This window comes from Typopeltis vanoorti, chromosome 10 (genome assembly GCF_054136105.1).
Source record: "Typopeltis vanoorti isolate ZY-2024b chromosome 10, IOZ_Tvanoo_1.0, whole genome shotgun sequence".
Lineage (NCBI taxonomy): Eukaryota > Metazoa > Arthropoda > Arachnida > Uropygi > Thelyphonidae > Typopeltis > Typopeltis vanoorti.
Genome location: NC_143558.1, coordinates 90,542,951 through 90,563,219, shown reverse-complemented (window position 1 = coordinate 90,563,219; position 20,269 = coordinate 90,542,951). Strand labels below are relative to the sequence as shown.

The following is a 20,269-nucleotide window of genomic DNA, read 5'->3' as shown; positions in this document are numbered from 1 at the left end:
ACCGGGACTTTGTTTCCTCACACTTGGATAAAGGATTAAACTAAATTTATTATAGTCTAACCAAGTGAAAAATAAACTTTCAACTATATCTGTTGATATAGTTGAGAATGGCTCAGGGAGAGATACCAGAAGGTGGTGTATGGAGAAGCCGAGTCCAGGTGACCAGTGGTGTGCCTCATGGCTCTCTGCATGGGCCATTGTTGTTTAATTTGTATATAAATGATATAGGAAATGGCTTCAAGGGAGATATTCAGTTGTTTGCTGATGATGCAAAGTTGGGTAGCACAATAAAAAATCAAGCTGATGTTGAAAGTTTGTAGGATGATTTAAATAAGCTGATAGAATGGGCAAAAGGTAATGGATGTCAGTTCAATTCTACACTCTGTGAAAAGTGTAAGAACTTTTCCAGTAAACTGGAAAAGTGTAAAGTTATGCATTTTGGGATTAAAAGATTACCAGCTGTGTACTACATTGATGGAACAGTACTCCAAGATTTTTGATGAGGCTAGGGACTTAGGGGTGTTGGTAGATAGGGAGATGAAGTTCAGGGGACACATTGCTAAGGTGTCCAAGATTGCACATAGGATTACTTGGTTGTTGAGGAACACACTGACATCCAGAGATAAAGAGGTTATTATTCCCCTTTATGAAGTGTTGATACTTCCACATTTGGATTACTGTGCTCAGGTCTGGTCACCTGGATTCCTTGGAGATGAGGAGGCTGTGGAGAGGGTTCAGAGAAGAGTGACTAAGTTGGTGAGTGATGTAAAAAATGCTCCCTACATTGATAGATTGAGAGCTTGTGGATTGCAGACGTTGGTTGATAGACGGAGAAGAGGGGATATGATAGAAACATTTAAATTATTAAGAGGTTTTTATAAGATTGATGCAGGGGAAATGTTTCAGCTGTGTGATAGTGATGGAAGAACAAGAGGTCATCCCTGGAAATTAAAGAAGAGTGTGGTTAACAAGGGTGTGAGCACAAGGTTTTTTGCCTGGGGGGTGGTGAATGAGTGGAATTCATTGCCTGACATAGTTGTGAGCTCTTCGTCTGTAAATGAATTCAAGAAGAGATATGGCTGATATTGTTTTGGCTAGTTTGGGTCTCCCGCGATGAGTCTACTGACTCCATTGAGATACTCGTAATAATAATAATAATAACATTTTTCATCCTTACATCAAATTCACACTAGAAAAAGAATCTTCACAGGGTATCTCCTTTCTGGATTTACACATCCAACGAAAAGAAGATGGTTCTATCTCCACTTCTGTCCTTCTCAGGCCGTTTTACATTCACAATTCATCTCCGAACGTGTGTCAAGAATCCATAGTAAGATGTCTTACTATGGATAGACAGGGAGATCTATTAGTAAACGCATCTCTGAACATCAAGATCATATCTGTCTTATCAAAGTGCACAAATCTGCCCTCGCACGACATGGATTTGAAAACCTAAACCATAGAATCCAGTGGAAAAACACCAAACTTCTACATAGATCCTTATATAAACATGAGCATTTATATGAAAGTGCTGATGCCCTACGTCACAGACCCAATCTAAACCGGAATGACATTCTTACTATCCCTAAAGTTTGGGAAATTGTCATTCTTAATTGTGTAAAATAAATTTATGTATGTTATTTATTTTAATTTAATCTAATTTATTTTTTATCAGATATATTTTAATTTAATTCTATATCATGCTACTGCACGCATAGTGGGATTCCATTGTAAGCCATGTTCCCTACTATGTGTTATTCCTAAGTATTGTTTGAAATTACTGTACTGACAATGTCCTAAGATACTTGGGATGAAATATTTACTCATTAAATAATTTAAGTACTGTGGTCACATGTGTATGTTTAAGGTTAAATTTACAAACAAGTTAAACAGCAGTAGCCCCTGGAACAGGGCCCAGGAGCATGCTACTGATTAACCACCTTTTTTGAGACATTGTTCCATCATACACAACCTGCTGGTATCGTTCAGAGAGTCAATCTCGGATCCATCTAACCAATATACTATTCCCATCCTCTGCAGCTTGTACACCAACCTATCACGTGGTAATCTATCAAACATGTTCGCAAATTCCAAGAATATCACTGTATATGATTCTTCCTTATCTAACACACCTGTTTCCCTATCATAAAATGCAAGAAAATTGCTAAAACAGGATACCCTTTACAAATCCATGCTGACCATCATAAAGAATGCTATGTCCATCAACCCAAGCTTGTATTCTATTCCTAAGCAATCTCTCCAAAACCTTGACCACAACTGCAGTTATACAGACTGGTCTATAATTAGAAACTTATTAACAACAATAAAATAAATAAAATTATAAACATATTATAATTCACAGCAAAACACCAATATGCAGAGAAGTAGTGAGCAACAACATTGTAAATAAACTGAGTTCACTAATATCGCACATCATTTGGTTCAGAGCAGTGTCCTGTCACTAAAATCATCATATGAGCAAATGGGCATTAGTCAGAATTCTAAAGCAGTATATGAGTGAAAGCAGTATCTTATAAATGGACATTGGATATAATTGAAAAGCACCATATGAGCAGATCATCATGAAGTGTCGTAAAGAAGGGTATTATTATATTTCAGTTTTTAGATATTATCTACTCCAGCTACCTTTACACATTTCATGTTTCTGATCCTGTTCCATCCCCAGATTGTGTTTCTTATGGATATTTTATATGATTTTATTACTTGTTACCCCATTTAATAATTTTTTAAATTAATTATTCCCTGTAGCCATAATTATTATCCTTATATGAAGTTTATAAATGTTTTACATTCGCATCTATTTTAATATTTGTTTAGTTCATCTGCATGCACTCAAGTTATTCCTGAACTCTGCTTGGGAAGAGGAAAAAAAAAAAAAAACTTACCAGATTTTGTTGAAATTTGACATTTTGAATTTCAATGAGTTTTTTTTTTTTTTAATATTTTGATTGCATGATTTAATAGGGATGTGTACAATGTATCAAAATGTTGTATTCCTGTGAATATCCCATCCATGTGGGGCACTTCATGGTGGAGGGAGGGGCCTTCTTCTTCTTCTGATTATACTAGCTCTTTTCATTTTTCATCTTTATTCTTTTCATTCCATATTCTTTGCTCTATTTCTCCTGAGTGATAAAAATGTATAAAAAAAATTTCTCCTGAGTCTTTTTTACTATTCTATTTTTTAATGAGATGTAGGTTTCAGAGATCTTTTAATATGCCATATCTCCAGGCTGTATTATAAGCTTTTTCCATGTCAAAGAACACTGAAACCAGTTGTTCTTGTTTCAGGAATGCATCTCTTATACAAGTTTCTCAATGGACCAAATGGTCCAAAGTTGAACAATATCTACCAAAGCCGCATTGTGTACTGGAGAGAAGATTGTTGCTTTCTAAATACCAGAGAAGTCTCACATTTACCATTTTCTCTAATAACTTACAAGATAGCTAGTCAGAGCAGTAAGTTGATAATTGTTTTCTTGTATTGTATTCTTTCTTGCTTTTAGGATAGCAATGACAACTGATTTATGCCAAGAATTTGGAAACTCTTCCTCTGTAAGTATTCTGTTATTATTATTATTATTATACGGTATCTCCATGGAGTTCAGAGACTCATCATGTGAGACCCATCTAACTTTTATACAGCTAATACCTATCATACCTCTCCTTAAACTCATTCACTTGTCAGATAACTCACAACTAATTCTGGCAATCTATTCCACTCATTTACTCCTCTCTATACAAAAAAGTCTGCACATCCATACTAACCAACTCATACACAACCTCCATAGATAACCCCCTAGTTCTCTCACTGTTTGTCATGTATAGAAAAATTTTGTTTGTATCAATTTTATAAAAATTTTATTAAATTTTTTAATATGTTATAGGTTTCTATCATGTCTCCCCCCTCTTTTCTGCCTACAAATTATTATCCTATACTTATAGTGAGCATTCTAGAGACCTTTCTCCAACTTGATCACTCATTTCTGAATCCTCTCTACCATCTTCTGATCCCCAAGAAATCCAGGTACCCAATCTGTGCATAGTAGTCAAGATGTGGCCAAATCATAGCCCTATAAAGAGGGACAGTGACTTCTCTATCTTTATACTTGTAAGCATGTTTTTCAGCATTCTGTTAATCCTTCGAACTATTTTACCAACTTTTGCAATCTGGCCTCTGAACTACAACACTGTCTACCATTATCCCCAACTTTCCTGCCTCATTAGTTTCCTTCAATCAAATACCAGCAGTATGATGTGCACTATGTAATCTTTTCAACCTGAAGTACATAACCTTATATTTGGCAACATTAAATTGGCAATCATAATTCTTCACCCACAATGCCAATTTATTTAAGTCATCCTGCAGGATAGCTACATCACCATTATCAACTATTGCCCTGCCTGGTTTTGCATCATCAGCAAACAACTGAACCCCCCCCCCCCATCTCAAATCTTCTGCTATATCATTAATATACACATTAAAGAGCAGTGGTCCTAGAGCACTCCACTTATTACCCTCATTCGCCATGCCACCCCATCTATGCCATCAACCTTGTATTCATTCCCATTTGTTCCAACTTTTGTAATAGTTTTTCATGTGGTATTCTGTCAAATGCTTTTGCAAAGTTCAGCAGTATCATGGTGTAGCCATTTCCTTTATCTAATTCTGTTGTCACTTTATTATAAAATGTGAATAAATTACTACAGGGTCTACACTTGACAAAGTCATGCTGTTCACTACAGAGTATCGTATCCCTATCCACCCACTATTGGATTTTACCTTTAACCAACTTTTCCAATACTTTAACAAGTACACATGATATATCAATTGATCTGTAATTTGCTACCTCTGTCTTGGAGCCACCTTTATGCAAGGAACTATCTTACCCTCTTTTCACTCCCCTGGAGCACTGCCAGAGCTGAGACTTAGATTGAACAACTTCATCAGATTCAATGCCAATTCACTTGCACAATGCCAATTCCCTTGCACATTCACATAGTACACTGGCTGATATGCCATCCAGTCACGCTGCTGTATTTAGATTGATATTTTTCAATATGCTGAATTGGTGCATTTATCTCAATTTTGACATGCCTGGTTAATATGCTGTCCTGGTTGGATGAGTAGTTAGTAAACCTGCTCTCCAACCAACAGGCATTGGGTTTGAATCCCCCTGTAGGCATGGATATTTGTGATTGCCTTTAGGTGTGAGGTGAATTTCATTGCACAGTGTGAGACCACTGCTCTGATTATTAGAGGCTTGAAGTGACTTGAAAAAGTGCCATGTCTGGACTCTAAAGCTGGGTTTCTGTACTATGTAAAAATAATTTTAAAAAAATATATAAAATTAATAAAATTAGAAAATAAAATATTCTTAGTCCTCCCACAGTACAAAATATACTGTAGATTTGGAAATAACCTTTTGTGGGTAGGAGCACTGTTAAAAAAAAAATAAACAAATCCCTTTCTGTCACATCATCAACAGAAATCTCTACCTGGATGATACACTTTTGCAAAATGATCACTCAACAACTCCACTATCCCTTTTGCCTCTGTTACCTTCCTACCATCAGCATTGATTAAAGTCATCCTTCCTTAGTCATTTTATCTCTTACTTGCTACATAATGAAAAAACTCTTCTTTTGGATTTCATTTTGCCTGCTTAGCTAATTTTCTGTCATCTGATTTTGTCTTGGGGTGATTGGTAAATCAGGAAAAAGTTTAGGAGACATTGTGAAGGTGATGAAGACAACATAGATGATGTCTGCAGTTCAGAGAAAGATCTTGTCAGTAGATATTGGAGGGTGGTGGTTCTATTGTATAAAGCCTAGATCAGACTTTATCTGGGTTACTGTGAAAGAAATGAAGTAACCATGGAAAGGCAGATAGCAAAAATAATATTGACTGTGGAATGCTGGTTATAAAGATAAACTAAGGGCAAACATTTGGTGAATTGAATAGAAGATGAAGGGATGATATGATTGAGATAGCCAAACTGATGAGAGGTATTTACCAAATTGATATTGGGGTGATTTTCCATATAGTAGAACAAGGCAAAGAACCACCCCGGAAAGTTGAGAGGAAGCAGTGGTAAGAGGGTGAAAATTAGCTGTTTTGTATGGAGAGTTATAGGATCATGGAATGCATTGCCTGAGAGAGTGGTGAGTGTGCAGACATGGCATTAGTTTAAGGAATGGTATGAAAGGGCTACATGGTATGTAGTGTTTGTAGAGAGTGCCTGAAAAGATAAGTATTATTTTAAGTAATAATTGGTAAATTTGCTTGAATCTTACGTAGTATTGTTTACTTGTCGTATCTTAGCGTGTCTGTGTGATTTTTGTGTGTTTTATGAGTTATTTCAATTAGTAATTTGATAGATACGATTAATAGCGTGCACATGGCGGCGATAAGAAGGAATACAATGGCGTCCAGATCGCCATCTTTGTTCAAAAATTTTAATATAAAGGAGTTTATTCAGTGTACCATTTGTAAGATGTATGCTTTGAGGAGAGCGGTTGGAGTCTGGTTAGACAATGATAGTGGAGTGAATGTATGCAGAAAGTGTAAGGAATGTGAGGATTTAAAGTGTGTTTCAGGTCATGAGAGTGATATCGTTGTTGAAAGTCAGAATGTAAAAAAATAGTGATATGAGAGGTATGAATAGTGATATTTGCGAATTAGTAGCAGATAGCTGTGAAAGCGGCGTTGAAAGTGAGAATGAAGGTAAAAATACAGAACGAATGAATGGATTAACGGATAATAAAAATGATGATACAGATGCAATGAGTGAGATCGCACGGTGGTGCGGGGCGATACATACGGCGAATTGGCAGCTGGAGCGTTGGCAAAAATGTCTACCGAGCGTACCAACTAATAAACAGCAAAAGTATGATAAGAAAAATAAGAGTATGATTGTGAGCGTCTTTAGTAAGAGGTGTGATAGATGAGAGTTTGACAAAATCGTACCAATCTGGTGCGAACATTAAGGATGTAAGCGGGTCTATTAGAGTGCAAAAGCAGAGGGTGAAAGAATTGATAGTAGTAGCAGGAATGAATGATTTGAAAGGAGACAAAATGGCTATGAGAGAGGATTTGAAGGAATTACTTGAGGTAGCAAAAGAGAAGAATGAATGAGAGAGTTAGGATGGTGAGTCTGTTGCTGCAGTATGACAGTGAAGAGTATAGAAGGAGGGCCGAAATTGCTAGTGACTTTATGCACAGATTATGCAGAAGGAGTGGTGTGGAATTTGTGGACGTGTGGAGTGAGTTCGATGGGCAAAAGGATTTATATAAGATGGATGGTTTGCATTTGAATGGATTGGGTGTACGGAGACTTGAAAAGGTGCTGTTGAATGAAGTGGATGTGCAGAATTAGGGAAACTAGAGTTATTAAGAGGGGAGGGACGTAGATATGCAGACTTTAGGGAGACAGTTGAGTGTATGAATGTGTGTAATATGCCCGAGTGAGTACGAAGGACAAAAATTAGAATGGGATAGTTAGTATAAGACATCAAAATAGAGATGGGACAAATGGGCTTCTGCAATTCATATATACTAATGCCAGAAGTATTAGGAACAAGAAGGAAGAATTTTTGGCCTTGGTTGGCACTTCCAGGTCACAGGTTATTGGCATTAGTGAAATATAGCTGACAGAAGATGATATAGCTAGTGGGATTGAATGTGAGGGGTATAGTGTGTTCAGGAGTGACAGGGAGAATAAAATGGGGGAGGAGTGTTATTGATGATAGCTGATGAGCTTCAGCCAAGGAGAATAGAAGTTTAACTGCAGGATAGAGAAAAGATCAGATTTGAGACTATTTGGTGTGAGATTGAGGCTAGGAGAACAAAATATACAATTGGGTGCTGCTATAGACCAGGTGATGGAATAGATGTTGGAGATAGTATGCATAAGCAAATAGAAGAAGTGAATGGAAGGAGGGTAATTATTATGTGAGATTTCAACTATGGTATCATTGATTGGAAGGAGGAGAGGACACATGAGTGGAAGGAATTGGATTTTATGCGATTATTACGGGATAACTATCTGCAAAAGCATGTAATGGAACATACTAGGGATCAGAGAGTGCTTGACCTAGTAATTGCAGCTGAGAATTTGGCTGTAACGAATATGACCACATTGCCACCAATTGGTGAGAGTGATCATCGGGTCTTGACTTGGGAGGTGGCTAAAGGATTTATCAGGCTGGTAAGTATGACAAGCCTAAGAATTTGATTGGTTCAGTGTCATGGCATGTAAAACTGCAAGGGTTAATAGTGCATGGGAGGCGGTTAAGAAGTGTTTGCAGGAAGCAATGACTGACCCGTATACCTAGAGTCCGAATAATAAATCAAGTAGGGGTTAAATGGATGAATAATACCATTAAGCTTGAGCTGCAAAAAAAAGAAACAACTGTAGAGGGAATTTAAGGAGAAAGGTGATCGGCAGGCACATGATCGGTACAAAGCGCAGGCCAGAACTGTAACGAATGTGGTAAGAAAAGAAAAAGCGGATTATGAAAGAACAATAGCCATGCAGGCTAAAGAGAATCCCAAACAGTTTTTTCAATATGTTGCAAGTAAAAGAAAAAACGTATACAGTAGAATGATTTTAAAGAATGCCGATGGTAGGGAGGTAAACGAATCAGATGATATAGTGGAATTACTGAGCGAGCACTTTACAAGAGTATATCATTCAGGTGGTGACATTGCAGGAATGAAAGAACCAACATCTTATATGGGAATTGTGGTGAATGAAGTGGAGATGAATAGTCTATTACAAAACCTCAATGTCAACACATCTGTGGGATTGGATGGTATACCAGCTTGTGTTGTACGTGAAGCGACTAAAGAATTGTCAGTGCCCTTGACCATTTTGTTTAATTTGAGTCTCAGGTCTGGGTTAGTCCCAAGGGGGTAGAAAGAGGGGAAAATAGTTCCACTGCATAAAGGAGGTTCCAAGACTGCTGTTGTAAATTACCGACCGATCAGTATTTCAGGAATCCGTTGTCAAGGTCTTGGAGAAAATAGTCAAGAGGAAAATACAGGATTGGATAGATGAAATTAGGATACTGTATGAGGGACAGCATGGTTTTATGAAGGGTAAATCATGCCTCAGTAACTTGCTCACATTTTATAACACAGTGACGGCTGAACTGGATAATGATAATGAGTTTACAGTGATTTTACTGGACCTTGCTAAGGCCTTTTGACTAGATACTACATGGAATTCTAATCAGTAAATTGCAGCATATGGGGATGGATATAAGGTTGGTGAGATGAATAGGAGGGTGGTTGATGGAGAGATATCAGAGAGTGGTTTATTCAGGAGTAGAGTCCAAAAGATGACCTGTGACTAGTGGTGTGCCACAGGGTTCTGTTCTTGGACCACTACTGTTCAATTCACAGTTGGGTAGAGCAATAGTGAGTGCACAGGATGTCAAAATTTTGCAGGATGATTTGGATAGTTGTTTGGAGGACTGGGCTAAGGAGAATGGATGTCGATTTAATGTGGCAAAATGTAAGGTTATGCATTTTGGGGCGAAAAGATTAGCAGCAGTATATCACATTGGTGGAACTATACTCCAGGAGATTGATGAGGCCAAGGATTTGAGAGTGTTGGTGGATAGGGAGTTGAAGTTTAGGGGCACATTGCAAAAGTGGCTAAATCAGCTCATCAAATCACTTGGATGCTGAAGAATACTTTGACGAGCAGAGATAAGCAAGCCATTGTTCTGCTGTATCGAGCCTTGATAAGACCCCATCTCGACTACTGTGCCCAGATCTGGTCACCTAGGTTTCATCTTGAAGGGGAGGAGGTTGAGAGGATCCAGAGGCGAGTGACCAAGATGATAACAGGTCTATGGAATGAATCTAATGAAAACAGGTTGAAGATTTGTGGGTTGCAGAAATTGGTTGATAGCCGGAAAAAGGGGAGATATGATTGAGACATTCAAATTGCTGAAGGGTTTCTATAGGATTAATTCAGAGGATATTTTTGAGAACAGGACTGGTGGTGGGAGGACTAGGGGACATCCATGGAAACTGGGCAAGAGTGTGGTTAGTAAGGGTGTTAGAGCTGGGTTTTTTACTTTTAGAGTGGTGAATGAGTGGAATAAGTTGCCAGAGTCTGTTGTGGATGCAATGACAGTGAATGAGTTCAAGGCAAAGTATGATAGATACTGTGTGAATGTCGAATAGTTGTGATGGACATGATGTTTAGGGCCACCCTCGATAAGTCTGTGGACTACTTGGAGTTGCCCGTAATAATAATAATAGGCTTTGTGTTGTCTAAAATGGATCTACTACAGTGAATCTTGTCACTCTGTGGAGGTCTTGGTCAATAATACTACTACTGCCAATTTTCAGTGATTGACTATCATTTCATGAATTGGTGAATGCTTACCTAGATGTGACACCCACAAAAATGGAAAAATAAATGTCGGTTATTATGCACATCATTTTAATATTTTTCATTTAATTTTTTGTTATAATTTTCATTCATTTTTTTTTATTATTATTCAAATGATAATGATCTGTTACTACAATGATCTGGTGATCATCATAGTAATTGAGTAACCAAAAACAAGGTTAAATGGAATGCTGGTATGGATGAAAATTTTGGTTTTTTTCGAAGAGCAACACGTGAAGATGCTTAGAAGAAGAAGGGGTGGGGAATGCTTCTTTTTGCGCTCTTTTAAATTTGTATTTTTTAAAATACTTAAGATTTTTTACTTATTGAATATTGTATATATTTGCATTCATTTTACCAAAATACATTTTTATGCCGTTTCATTTTTAAAAAAAATTATAATAATTCTATAAAGTTTATAACATTTTTGTAAAAAAATTCTACACCCTAAAATGCACAGGATACATCTATTTTGATCCTTAAAAAAAAAAAAAAAAATCCCTGTTGGCCATTGCAAATGCATCTAGTCATAGGATGATTGAGATAAATATTATACACTACTGCTGAGTGGAGACATATTTGTTTGTCTTCTTTATTCATATTTACTGTGATTGTTGTCTATACCAGCTTTTTAAGGAATGAGAAATTAAATGAATTCATAATTATGTTGCCATTTTTGAAAGCCAGTTCAATGAATGTATGATGAATTTCAGCACATGTTTTTATTATAGGATGAGCAAAGTTTGCAGAAGATTTATCATACTGAAGGAAGGATATGTCTGTCAGCCTCAACTGGTAGCCTAGAGATAGCTTCTTCCTTGAAAGTACGAAACCTGTCTGAAGTATTTAAGCAACTAGACCTTGTTGCATCCCAGATAACAGCAACACATATTGCTTTACCTGAATCGTGTGTTAAAGTTTGGGCTGCTGAAATAGTCCTGGCGCTTTCTGAATTACATGTAATGGGAATTATTTGGCAGTAAGTTTGCATGCATTTCATTTTATTACTGAAAGAAGATATGTAACATTTATCTTGTATTATATCGATGAGTCTCTATTAACATATCATTATCATCAGCCATTATCCATTGTGATTTTGGTAAGGTGCTGTGGTAATGGGAAATACATATGTATGAGGAGTAGAATAGAATTCCTCATAGTGAAAATATATAAATGTGTGTGTGTGTGTGCACTGAGTTATATTAGGAACAGCATTTAATAATGATTGGGACCCCCCCCCCCCATTTTTGCTTTAAGATCCACTTTAAGTACCCTGTATTCTTTGTGTCACTGATTCAACTAAGTATCTAAATATTCCTCTGAAGTGTTTTAGATTGGATGGTGGTACATTGCTGCAGCAAACTGCTCATTCCACTTCATTCCAGAGATGCTCTATTGGGTTGAGATCTGTAGACTGAGCTGGCCACTGAAGTAAAGGAAACTCGCTGTCATATTCCTCAAATGACTTCAACATACTATATGCTTTGTGACATGCTGCATTGTCTTGCTAGAAGTACCCATTTAGCAATGGGTAAACTGCAGCCATGAATGGATGAACATGATTAGCAACAATGTTAAGATAGGCTGTGGCATTCAGATGTTGTTCAACTGGTGGACCTAGTGTGCCAAGAGGCCATGAATCCTTCCTGCCAAGTAGCAATACCTCAGGCAGACAGCAGGGGGTGAAATGGTATGGGGACTGCTTTCTTGATATGAAATGGAGTGAAAAGGACTCATTGTAAAAAGTCTCCATTGTTGCTGCCATATTTTGGTTCTGCCATCAGTATGATACAGTACAAACCAGGATTCATCCAGACCAGGCAACATTTTTCCACTCGTCAGCTGTCCACTATTGATCATGTGCTCACTGAAGCTGCATCTTTCTGTTCTTAGCTGACAGCATTGTGACCCAGGATGGTTATCTACTCCTGTATTCCATCTATGATGGCATGTGATGAACTGTGCACTCCAAGATAATGTTCTGACTATCACTGTCATAGTGAGCTGTGATTTGACAGGCTGTGGTCCTCAAGTCATGTTTCACAATTCATGTCATTCTTCTCTGCACTTGAACAGTTTGCATCCACAGGACTGCCATTGGCTTAAAGTTGTGTGGTTATTACACCACTTCTAGTACACCCTAAATACTGTTGCGCATGAAAATTTCCAAAGAGTAGATGTTCGTGAGATACTGGAAAAAGCACCTTTTGAAAAGTCACTTTAGTCATGGCCTTTACCCATTCTGATGCATCACATACAAAATACAGAACTATTGGATGTCTGTCTTCCTGATTTATTTTACAAACTGCAGCAACATGACTCAAAATCTTCAGGAACAATTTATTTTCCTAAATGAGGTGTTCCTAATAAAGTGGCCACTCAAGTATGTGTGTGGGTGCGTGTGTGTGTGTGTGTATATATATATGGATAGATAGATATATTTTTTTTATTGTAAACATAACAATCTTATGTATGGGATTGACCAGTTTTTGGTTCTCTGCAGTCAGGCAGAGAGGTTACATGCTCATACTCTTGTTGAGGTATGTTACATCGAAATATCAGTTATTAAGGTGAATTACATTTTTTTTTTTTAATTAATTCCATTAACAGTTATTTGACATGATACGGTATAAGAACATAAAATCTGACATGTATGTGGAAGAACATAGCAGTTACTATAGGACAATATTATCTATTTACATGAAAGTGACAGCTGATTAATATTTGCACTGTTAAGCACAGAAAACCTTTCTTCCCCTTTCTTTGTGGGGGGGTGTGTCACTTCTATGCTGGAAAGTGGACTATGATGCAGTCACCCTGCTCAGCCAGGAGTTGATTCCGTGGATTCCAGTCTTGGTCTTGTTGGAAAAGATCTAAGGTGTTGTTTAGCCTTTAGTGGTGATGCTCGTGTAGAATCCGACTTCTCACCTTTTGTTTGGAGGCTGCAAGGAGTAGTTAGCTGCCTTTCTGTGAAGTTGCTGTGCTGTCTGGTCTTGTATGTCTGAGGTAGAAGCTGTATATTACCGCTTTCACAGTGATGAAGAGGTAATTGCAGAATGAATGATTATTTGACTCTGCATGGATGAGATTGAAATACTCCTCTTATGTATGAAGACTACCACAGGTGAGAGCTGCCATTTCCCGAGACAAACTGATTAATTGGATGTTGACTGGGCATTCCAAGTAGATATGCCGGACTGTTCCTGATTGGTAGCAGAACAGGCAGTTATCTGAGATATCTGAATTAAATTTTCATAATATAGTTGGAGTAGGTAATACATTGTGCCACTGAATATCTGTGTCGGGTTTGATGACTCTTGTGTGATATGGTAGATCTCATTGAAATGGTGTTTGGTGGGATGATGCAGGATTTTCCAATAAAGTGCTTTGGTTCGACTGTTGTATTAGAGTGCTGTAGATTTTGTTAGTGTTGCTGGGTGTAAGTTTCCCCCATGAATTATTAGTTTACATCAGAGAGATAGGCACTGGATCTTCTGAGTTAGGAGGGCTAAGCCCCTCTTCCGTTATGCCATCAGGCATAGCAAGTTGAAAAGTGGCCTTTACAGCGTGTATCTGCTCAGCCTGATTCCCATATTCCAGGTTTTCAAGCAAATTTGGAAAGTGCCAGGTGAGGCTCGTAGAAAGAATGTCACCCAAGATCTTCATGCCTCGCCAGCTCCATGGAGAAAAGAAAATCTCTTTCTGAGTGATCAGGTTTCTTACCATCGTGTTGTGGAAGATGGGTTCCATGGGGATTTCAGGAAGGGATGCTGTCTTCACTGTGTGCAGGAGGTTTAGCCTCTTCCATCTTCAAATGGAATCTTCATAGAAGTTTGTTAGATTCACTGGCTGTGCACTGTTGTCATTCTTAAGGTTGTGGAGAGAGAGAGAGAGAGAGAGAGACCTCTAGTGGCAGAGGTGAAAATATATTCAGTGGTGCATTTGTGTGCTAATTCCTGTTGTAGGGAATTAAGGAGAAATCGAGTGTGGAACATTGTTATCCTATTGTCCATGGAGGTCAAGTTTTGTCCTCCATCTTTGAGAGAAGTACATAGCTTGGAGTAGGAAAGCCAGTTTGTTTTGTTCCGTATGAATCGATAGATGGTTGACTTTATTTGTTTGATGAATTGCACTGGTAGTATGAGAATCTTTAGTGTATGCCAAAGGACACTGGTCACTATTTGGTTAACAATTATTGTTCTTCCTCTTGTGGAGGCAGAGGCTCATATTGCTGCCCACTCTCCTAGTACTGGCTTGAAATGTTTATTTAATGTTTCCCAGTTCTTATCCATATAAGGGGGCTTGTTTCCTAGGTAAATCCCCAGGTATTTGTTTCCCTCTGCAGACCATTGACCAGACATTGGGGAATCGATTCGGTTTTTCCATTTGCCACACCACAGTCCTGTGGTTTTTATGTGCATTTAGTTTGGCTCCTGAGGCTGCTTGTTATTATTGGTATGCTGTTTGTATGTTATGGAAATCCTCTTCTTTGCAGGCTATAATTGTAACATCATCAGCATATGCTGTCAAGGTTATGGTTTGGTAGGAAAGTTTAGGACAGGATGTCCTAAGCAGCATGCTTAATCTACACAAAAAGAGCTCAATGGCAATTGTGTAAAGAGGACCAGAAAGTGGAGAGCCTTGTTTAATACCTCTGCTGTAAGGTACAGTTATGGTATGTCTGTTGTTTATTTTCATGCAAAAGTGTGCTTTGGCATACAACTTCTTAATAGAATGAATGATGCCTGAACCAAAGCTGAAGGCTTTCAAGCAGCTGAACAGGTATAGGTGTGCAATGCAGTCAAAGGCTTTTTTTTCGTCTAGTGTTACAAGACCCATTGTTTCACTGTTGTTGGCTATGCTTATGAGATCCCTTACGAGGTGTAAGTTTTCATGGATAGATCGTCCAGGGATCGACTATTGACTGCATTGAACACCTATACCTGTTCAGCTGCTTGAAAGCCTTCGGCTTTGGCTCAGAGCAGGTTTAAGTTTGTTGGCAATGGCTTTTGATATAATTTTATAGTCGGTGTTTATGATGAGATGGGTCTCCAGTTTCCTAATTTTGTCTCATATCCTTATATTGAGTGGGAAGCCATTGGTATTGGCTTCCCACTCAATGGGAAGTTTAATAACAGATGTTGTCATATTGAGTGGGAAGCCTTTGGTATTGGCATTGACATATACTCTGTAGAGGATAGGTCCAAGCTGTTCCCAGAAGGACTAGTAATATTCAGTGGTGAGCCTGTCTATACCAGATTTATTATTATTATTATTCCTGACACCTCCAAGGAGTCTGAAGACTCATCGTGGGAGGACACCTACAACTGCCTCAACCACTACACCGAACCTCTACTATGACTCATCTCCATCAACGCCATCTACTGCCCACCACCACCACAACTAGTATTTTTTGCCTGTAAATTGCGTGGGTTCTGAAGGGCCGATTTGTCTGTATGCGGGATGAAAAACCCGAGTTTCCGGGAGAAAAAACCTTGCTACCTCCATATGAGATCGGCTAACCCACCTTCGATTGAAATTGTCCAGATAAAGATTCCTCCTGTCGTGACGAGAATCGAACTTAGGCCTATTCCAATCGAAGGGCTTATCTTTAGGTAAGGAGGTGCAGGCAGTTGTCAAATCGTGTAGCATAATGGGGAGTTCTGTGTTACACCTAGTTGCTGGTGAAAATCTTTTCACATCGGAGAGAATTATATTCATGGCATGCATAGATGTTGAGTTTGCTTGGTATAAATTTTTGTAGTACCGCAAGGTATATAAGAGGATTTCATCATGATTTTCTGTGATGATGTTTCCACTATCTGTTGTTATAGCAGATATAGTGGTGCACTCTTGTTGACGTTTTTCCAGTGAGAAGAAATATTTTGTGGGTGCATCTGCAAAATTAATGTGTTTGGGTTGTGCTCTTATTAGTGCTCCTCTTGCAGAGTGCTCTAGGTGTGAGCATATGGTGACTTCTAAGGACTGTTGTTGTTGCAGATTTTTAAGTACTGAATGCTTATTCAAATTCCTCTGGTGACTATATTTTTGGGTAAATACCCTAACTTTGAATTTAAAGAGTGACCACTCGGAAATTGATTGGGAAGTAGGTATATCTCTGATGAGAGTTTTGATATAGTTTTTGGAGGTTCTGAGATATTCTGTATCCTGTAGTAGGCTGTTATTAAATATCGAGTATGCTCCTCCTTTGTGCCCAGTGTGTCCAGGAATGCAAATCCTCAGAAGGATGGAATCATGGTCTGATGCATGAGATGGATGGTACGTGACCCTCCTTACATAAGGTATTGTGTGCATAGATGTATAGTATCTATCGAGCGCCATGCCTGGTATAGGACCACCTTTGGTCTTCCAGGAGAACACTTTCTCGTGTGGGTGCAAGTGTCTGCAGGTATCAGTCAGCTCGTAGTCATTTATTACATCCTGGAGAAGCTGAGCTAGTGAGTGTCGATGTTCTTGGCATTGTTGTCTGTCCATTGCAGGATCCAGTGTGCAGTTGAGAGAAGGTTTATTGAGGTATTCATTATTTTATGGTTTAGTTTGTTTTTTTTTTAGTGTGGTAATCCTCACTTCCTTTACTGATAGTTATGCTGCCACTGGGATTCAAGCCTGTTAATCAGGTAGTATATTCTTTTCCTGAGATTGGTGGTTTTTCTTCTTCTTTTTCCTGCCAGAACGGTTCTTAATTCTTCCAGCTGGATGATAAGGCCACTGATGTTGGCAGTGTCATCATATGCTGTCAGCAGTTTTTGTGAAGAGCCTCGAACTTTTTAAGAAAGCTCTGAAGCTGCTCATTTGTAAGTGGGCCTTCAGTGTGAGGAAGACCTGCATTTCCAGTTTCCTCTTCATCATCTGAGGACTCAAGAAGCTCGATCTCTTCATTCCTCTCTACAGGCTGTTGGGAGGGTTCTGGAATGTTTGGGGGCAAAGATTCCCTGTTGCAGCTGCGCTGGTTCGTCTTTGGCAATTTTCCATTTTTGTTTCTTGCTCCTCTTCATTATTTTTATCTTTAGCAGAGTTAGTTAATTGTCTGTTTTCTGTTTCCTTTTCTCTAGGATACTTTTAATCGATGCTGGTGGAGATTCTTCCGAAAGTTGGGTTTCGAATGCCACCACTTGATTTTGTCTCCTCGGTATTCAACTGAAAGTTGTTTCCATGAGACTTTTGTTGTTTGTTAGGAATGCTCTATTTTTTTGTTTGGCTGTTTGCTGCTTCTGTTTCTCTGATCTGCTAGAGTTGGTAGTATTGTTAACCGGTTTCTCATTTTTGGGTAGTATATATGGTCATAACTTCCTTACATGACCTTCTTTGTGGCACTAAAAGCACTGAGCAGTGACAGTAATATAAAAGGTGTAGGGTACTCCATCTATTTCTGTGTTGATTATTTTAGGTATGGAGCTGATTGTGTTGTCATCAAAGTGCATTAGAGCTCACATCGAGAGCTTCTAAAGCTCTCGATGTGAGCAAATTCAGGCCTAGTTGTAGAGGCTCATAGCATTTGGATTTTACCTGTCACTGCGCCGTATTTTGACAGTAATCCGCTAAGCATTTGATGGCTTATTTCTGGTGGGAACATTTGACACTGTTACTTTTGTGGGAGTTAGCGCGATTGGTGAGACATTCACATGGCATGCTCCGATGTTTATTCTCTTTTCAATTAATGTCTCAGACCAGGATGCATTGTTAAAGTACATTTGTACGGTTCCAACAACTCTTGAAATGTGAGTTATATTTTTTGGCAGATGCCTAAAATACCCCACTTTTCTAGTGGGGTATTTTTGATTGCGAAAATTACATTCTCAGACAATGTATTCCACTCGCCATCTGCTACCCCTTGCCTTCTTCCATTCTGTGAAAAAAAAATCTCCTTCACATTGATCTGCTAACAACTTCTCATCTCAATCATCTCCTCCCTCCTCTTCCTCATTCCTGCTTACAAAGTTCAGCAACTGCATTCCCTCAGTCTGTCTTTAGATCTCACATTCCAAAGACACAGCCAGATGCTTTAGTCATTCTTTGGAGCCTCTCCAAAATATCCATCCTCCTTTTCTGGAAATTCATATCATGCTAAAATCCATTGTGATATCCTCACAATCACAATTTTAGCAGTGTAATCCTAAACTTCAGCTCACAGTCTGCCACCACTCTCAAATCTCACATCTGTTCCACCTCCTTCACCATTTTGCCACTAATTATATACTTGCATTCCACTGTGTGCACTTCATAACATTGAACTGGCAGTTCTTCCCACTTGCACATAGTCTATTCAAATTATTCTGTAAGTTCAAAAACACCTTTTCTACTCCCCATAGTTCTCTCTTTATGTCATCTGCATTCAGTTGCATGTATCCAATTAATCCTGTCCCAATATTGTTAATATACAAGCTAAATAATTACAGTCTCAAGACAAAGCCTGCTGCACACATTACTGGTAACTTGCTTCATTCAGGATACCACTCCCCTATACACGGTTTGCTGATACCTATCTGATATCGAATCATCTGTCTAACTCCTAATTCGTTATCTAACTCCATCCATTACAGTTTAGAAACAACTTGTTTAGTTAGCAACTTGTCATCTCTCAAAGGCTTTTCAGTATACCACTGTAATGCCTCTCCCTTGTCCAATGCATTTGTTATTTTGTTGCAGTACATAAGTAGATTACTAAAATATGGCTTTTCTTAAACAAACCCATGCTGTTCATCATTGAGTGCTGCTGTTACCTAGTTCTGGATCTTGACTCTCACTCACTAACCTCTCCAACACACTAAGTGCAATACTAAAGATGCAGATTGGTCTGTAGTTCATATCATCATTCTTATCACCCTTTGTGAATTGAACAATTTATTCCCTGTACACCCCTTTGGGACTTGCCCTGTTGCAAGATTCTTGCTAAACAGTTATGCGAAAGGTCTGTTAACCAAGCAAACACTCACTGAAGATATCTGGAGATATATTCTTGAATCCTACTGTCTCATTAACATGAAGTTTGCTTAATTCCTCATATATCTCATATTCACTCCCCATTGGCTCCTCCTCCACTGTACCCACTACAGTCAAGCTCTTCACATTGTCACGCCTATGAAGAATTGCTTTATTCGTTATATCAGTTACCATTCTGTCATTTTTATTCATCAACATCCTCCCATAATCATTCTTCCTTCTACTGGCCTTGTACCAAAAAAACTCTTTGGGATTTTTCTTGGCTTCCTTGGTTAATTTCTGCTTATACTACCCTTTGGCTGTTCTTACCAGCTGAATCACATCATTTCCATGCTAGCTCCTTGTAGTCCACACATGCAGTTGATTATTATTTATCATCTTATATTGATTCCATAATGCTTTGGTCTTTGAGGCTGCATGTCAGTCTATTCATTCAACCATTTTACACTTACAGGTTATTCCAAATGAAGGTGTATAAAATTTGATTTTGATGAAAGTGAGTTATTTTGTCACCTTATCATTTAGATCAGTGCTTTCCAAACTTATTTGACCTACCATCCCCTTTTCCAAAAAAAACATTTATTCAGCATCCCCCTGGAAACTACTTTGTAAGACTTGACCAGCTCCACCTGGTACATATAAAAAAAAATTGTATGAAAATCAGATCAGCAGTTCTCGAGTTTTAACGAACAAACAGATAGATGCAGAAACAAATTTGCATTTTATTATACTTCTAGTAGAGATTTCTGAAGTTTGGAAATAAGACACCTTGGAACTGAAATTTTAAAACTATTTATTGAAATCAACAAAAGAAACATAAATTGCATGTAAGTATAGGACAAGTTGGAGCTGAAAATTTAATAACATTATTAAAA

General features: G+C 38.3%; 1 protein-coding gene across 2 annotated transcripts in view; it reads left to right on the top strand.

Annotated features, from left to right (window-relative positions):
* LOC150102584 (inactive ribosomal protein S6 kinase delta-1) overlaps positions 1-20,269 on the top strand; it is a 519,967-nt gene that overhangs the window by 297,211 nt on the left and 202,487 nt on the right. For both annotated transcript variants that reach the window (XR_016548936.1, XM_090399211.1), the window contains exon 10: positions 11,165-11,412. Coding sequence is in view for 1 of the 2 variants with exons in the window: in XM_090399211.1 (XP_090255337.1) it covers positions 11,165-11,412 (248 nt within the window). In the remaining variant the exon portion in view is untranslated. The remainder of the gene's footprint in view (positions 1-11,164; positions 11,413-20,269) is intronic.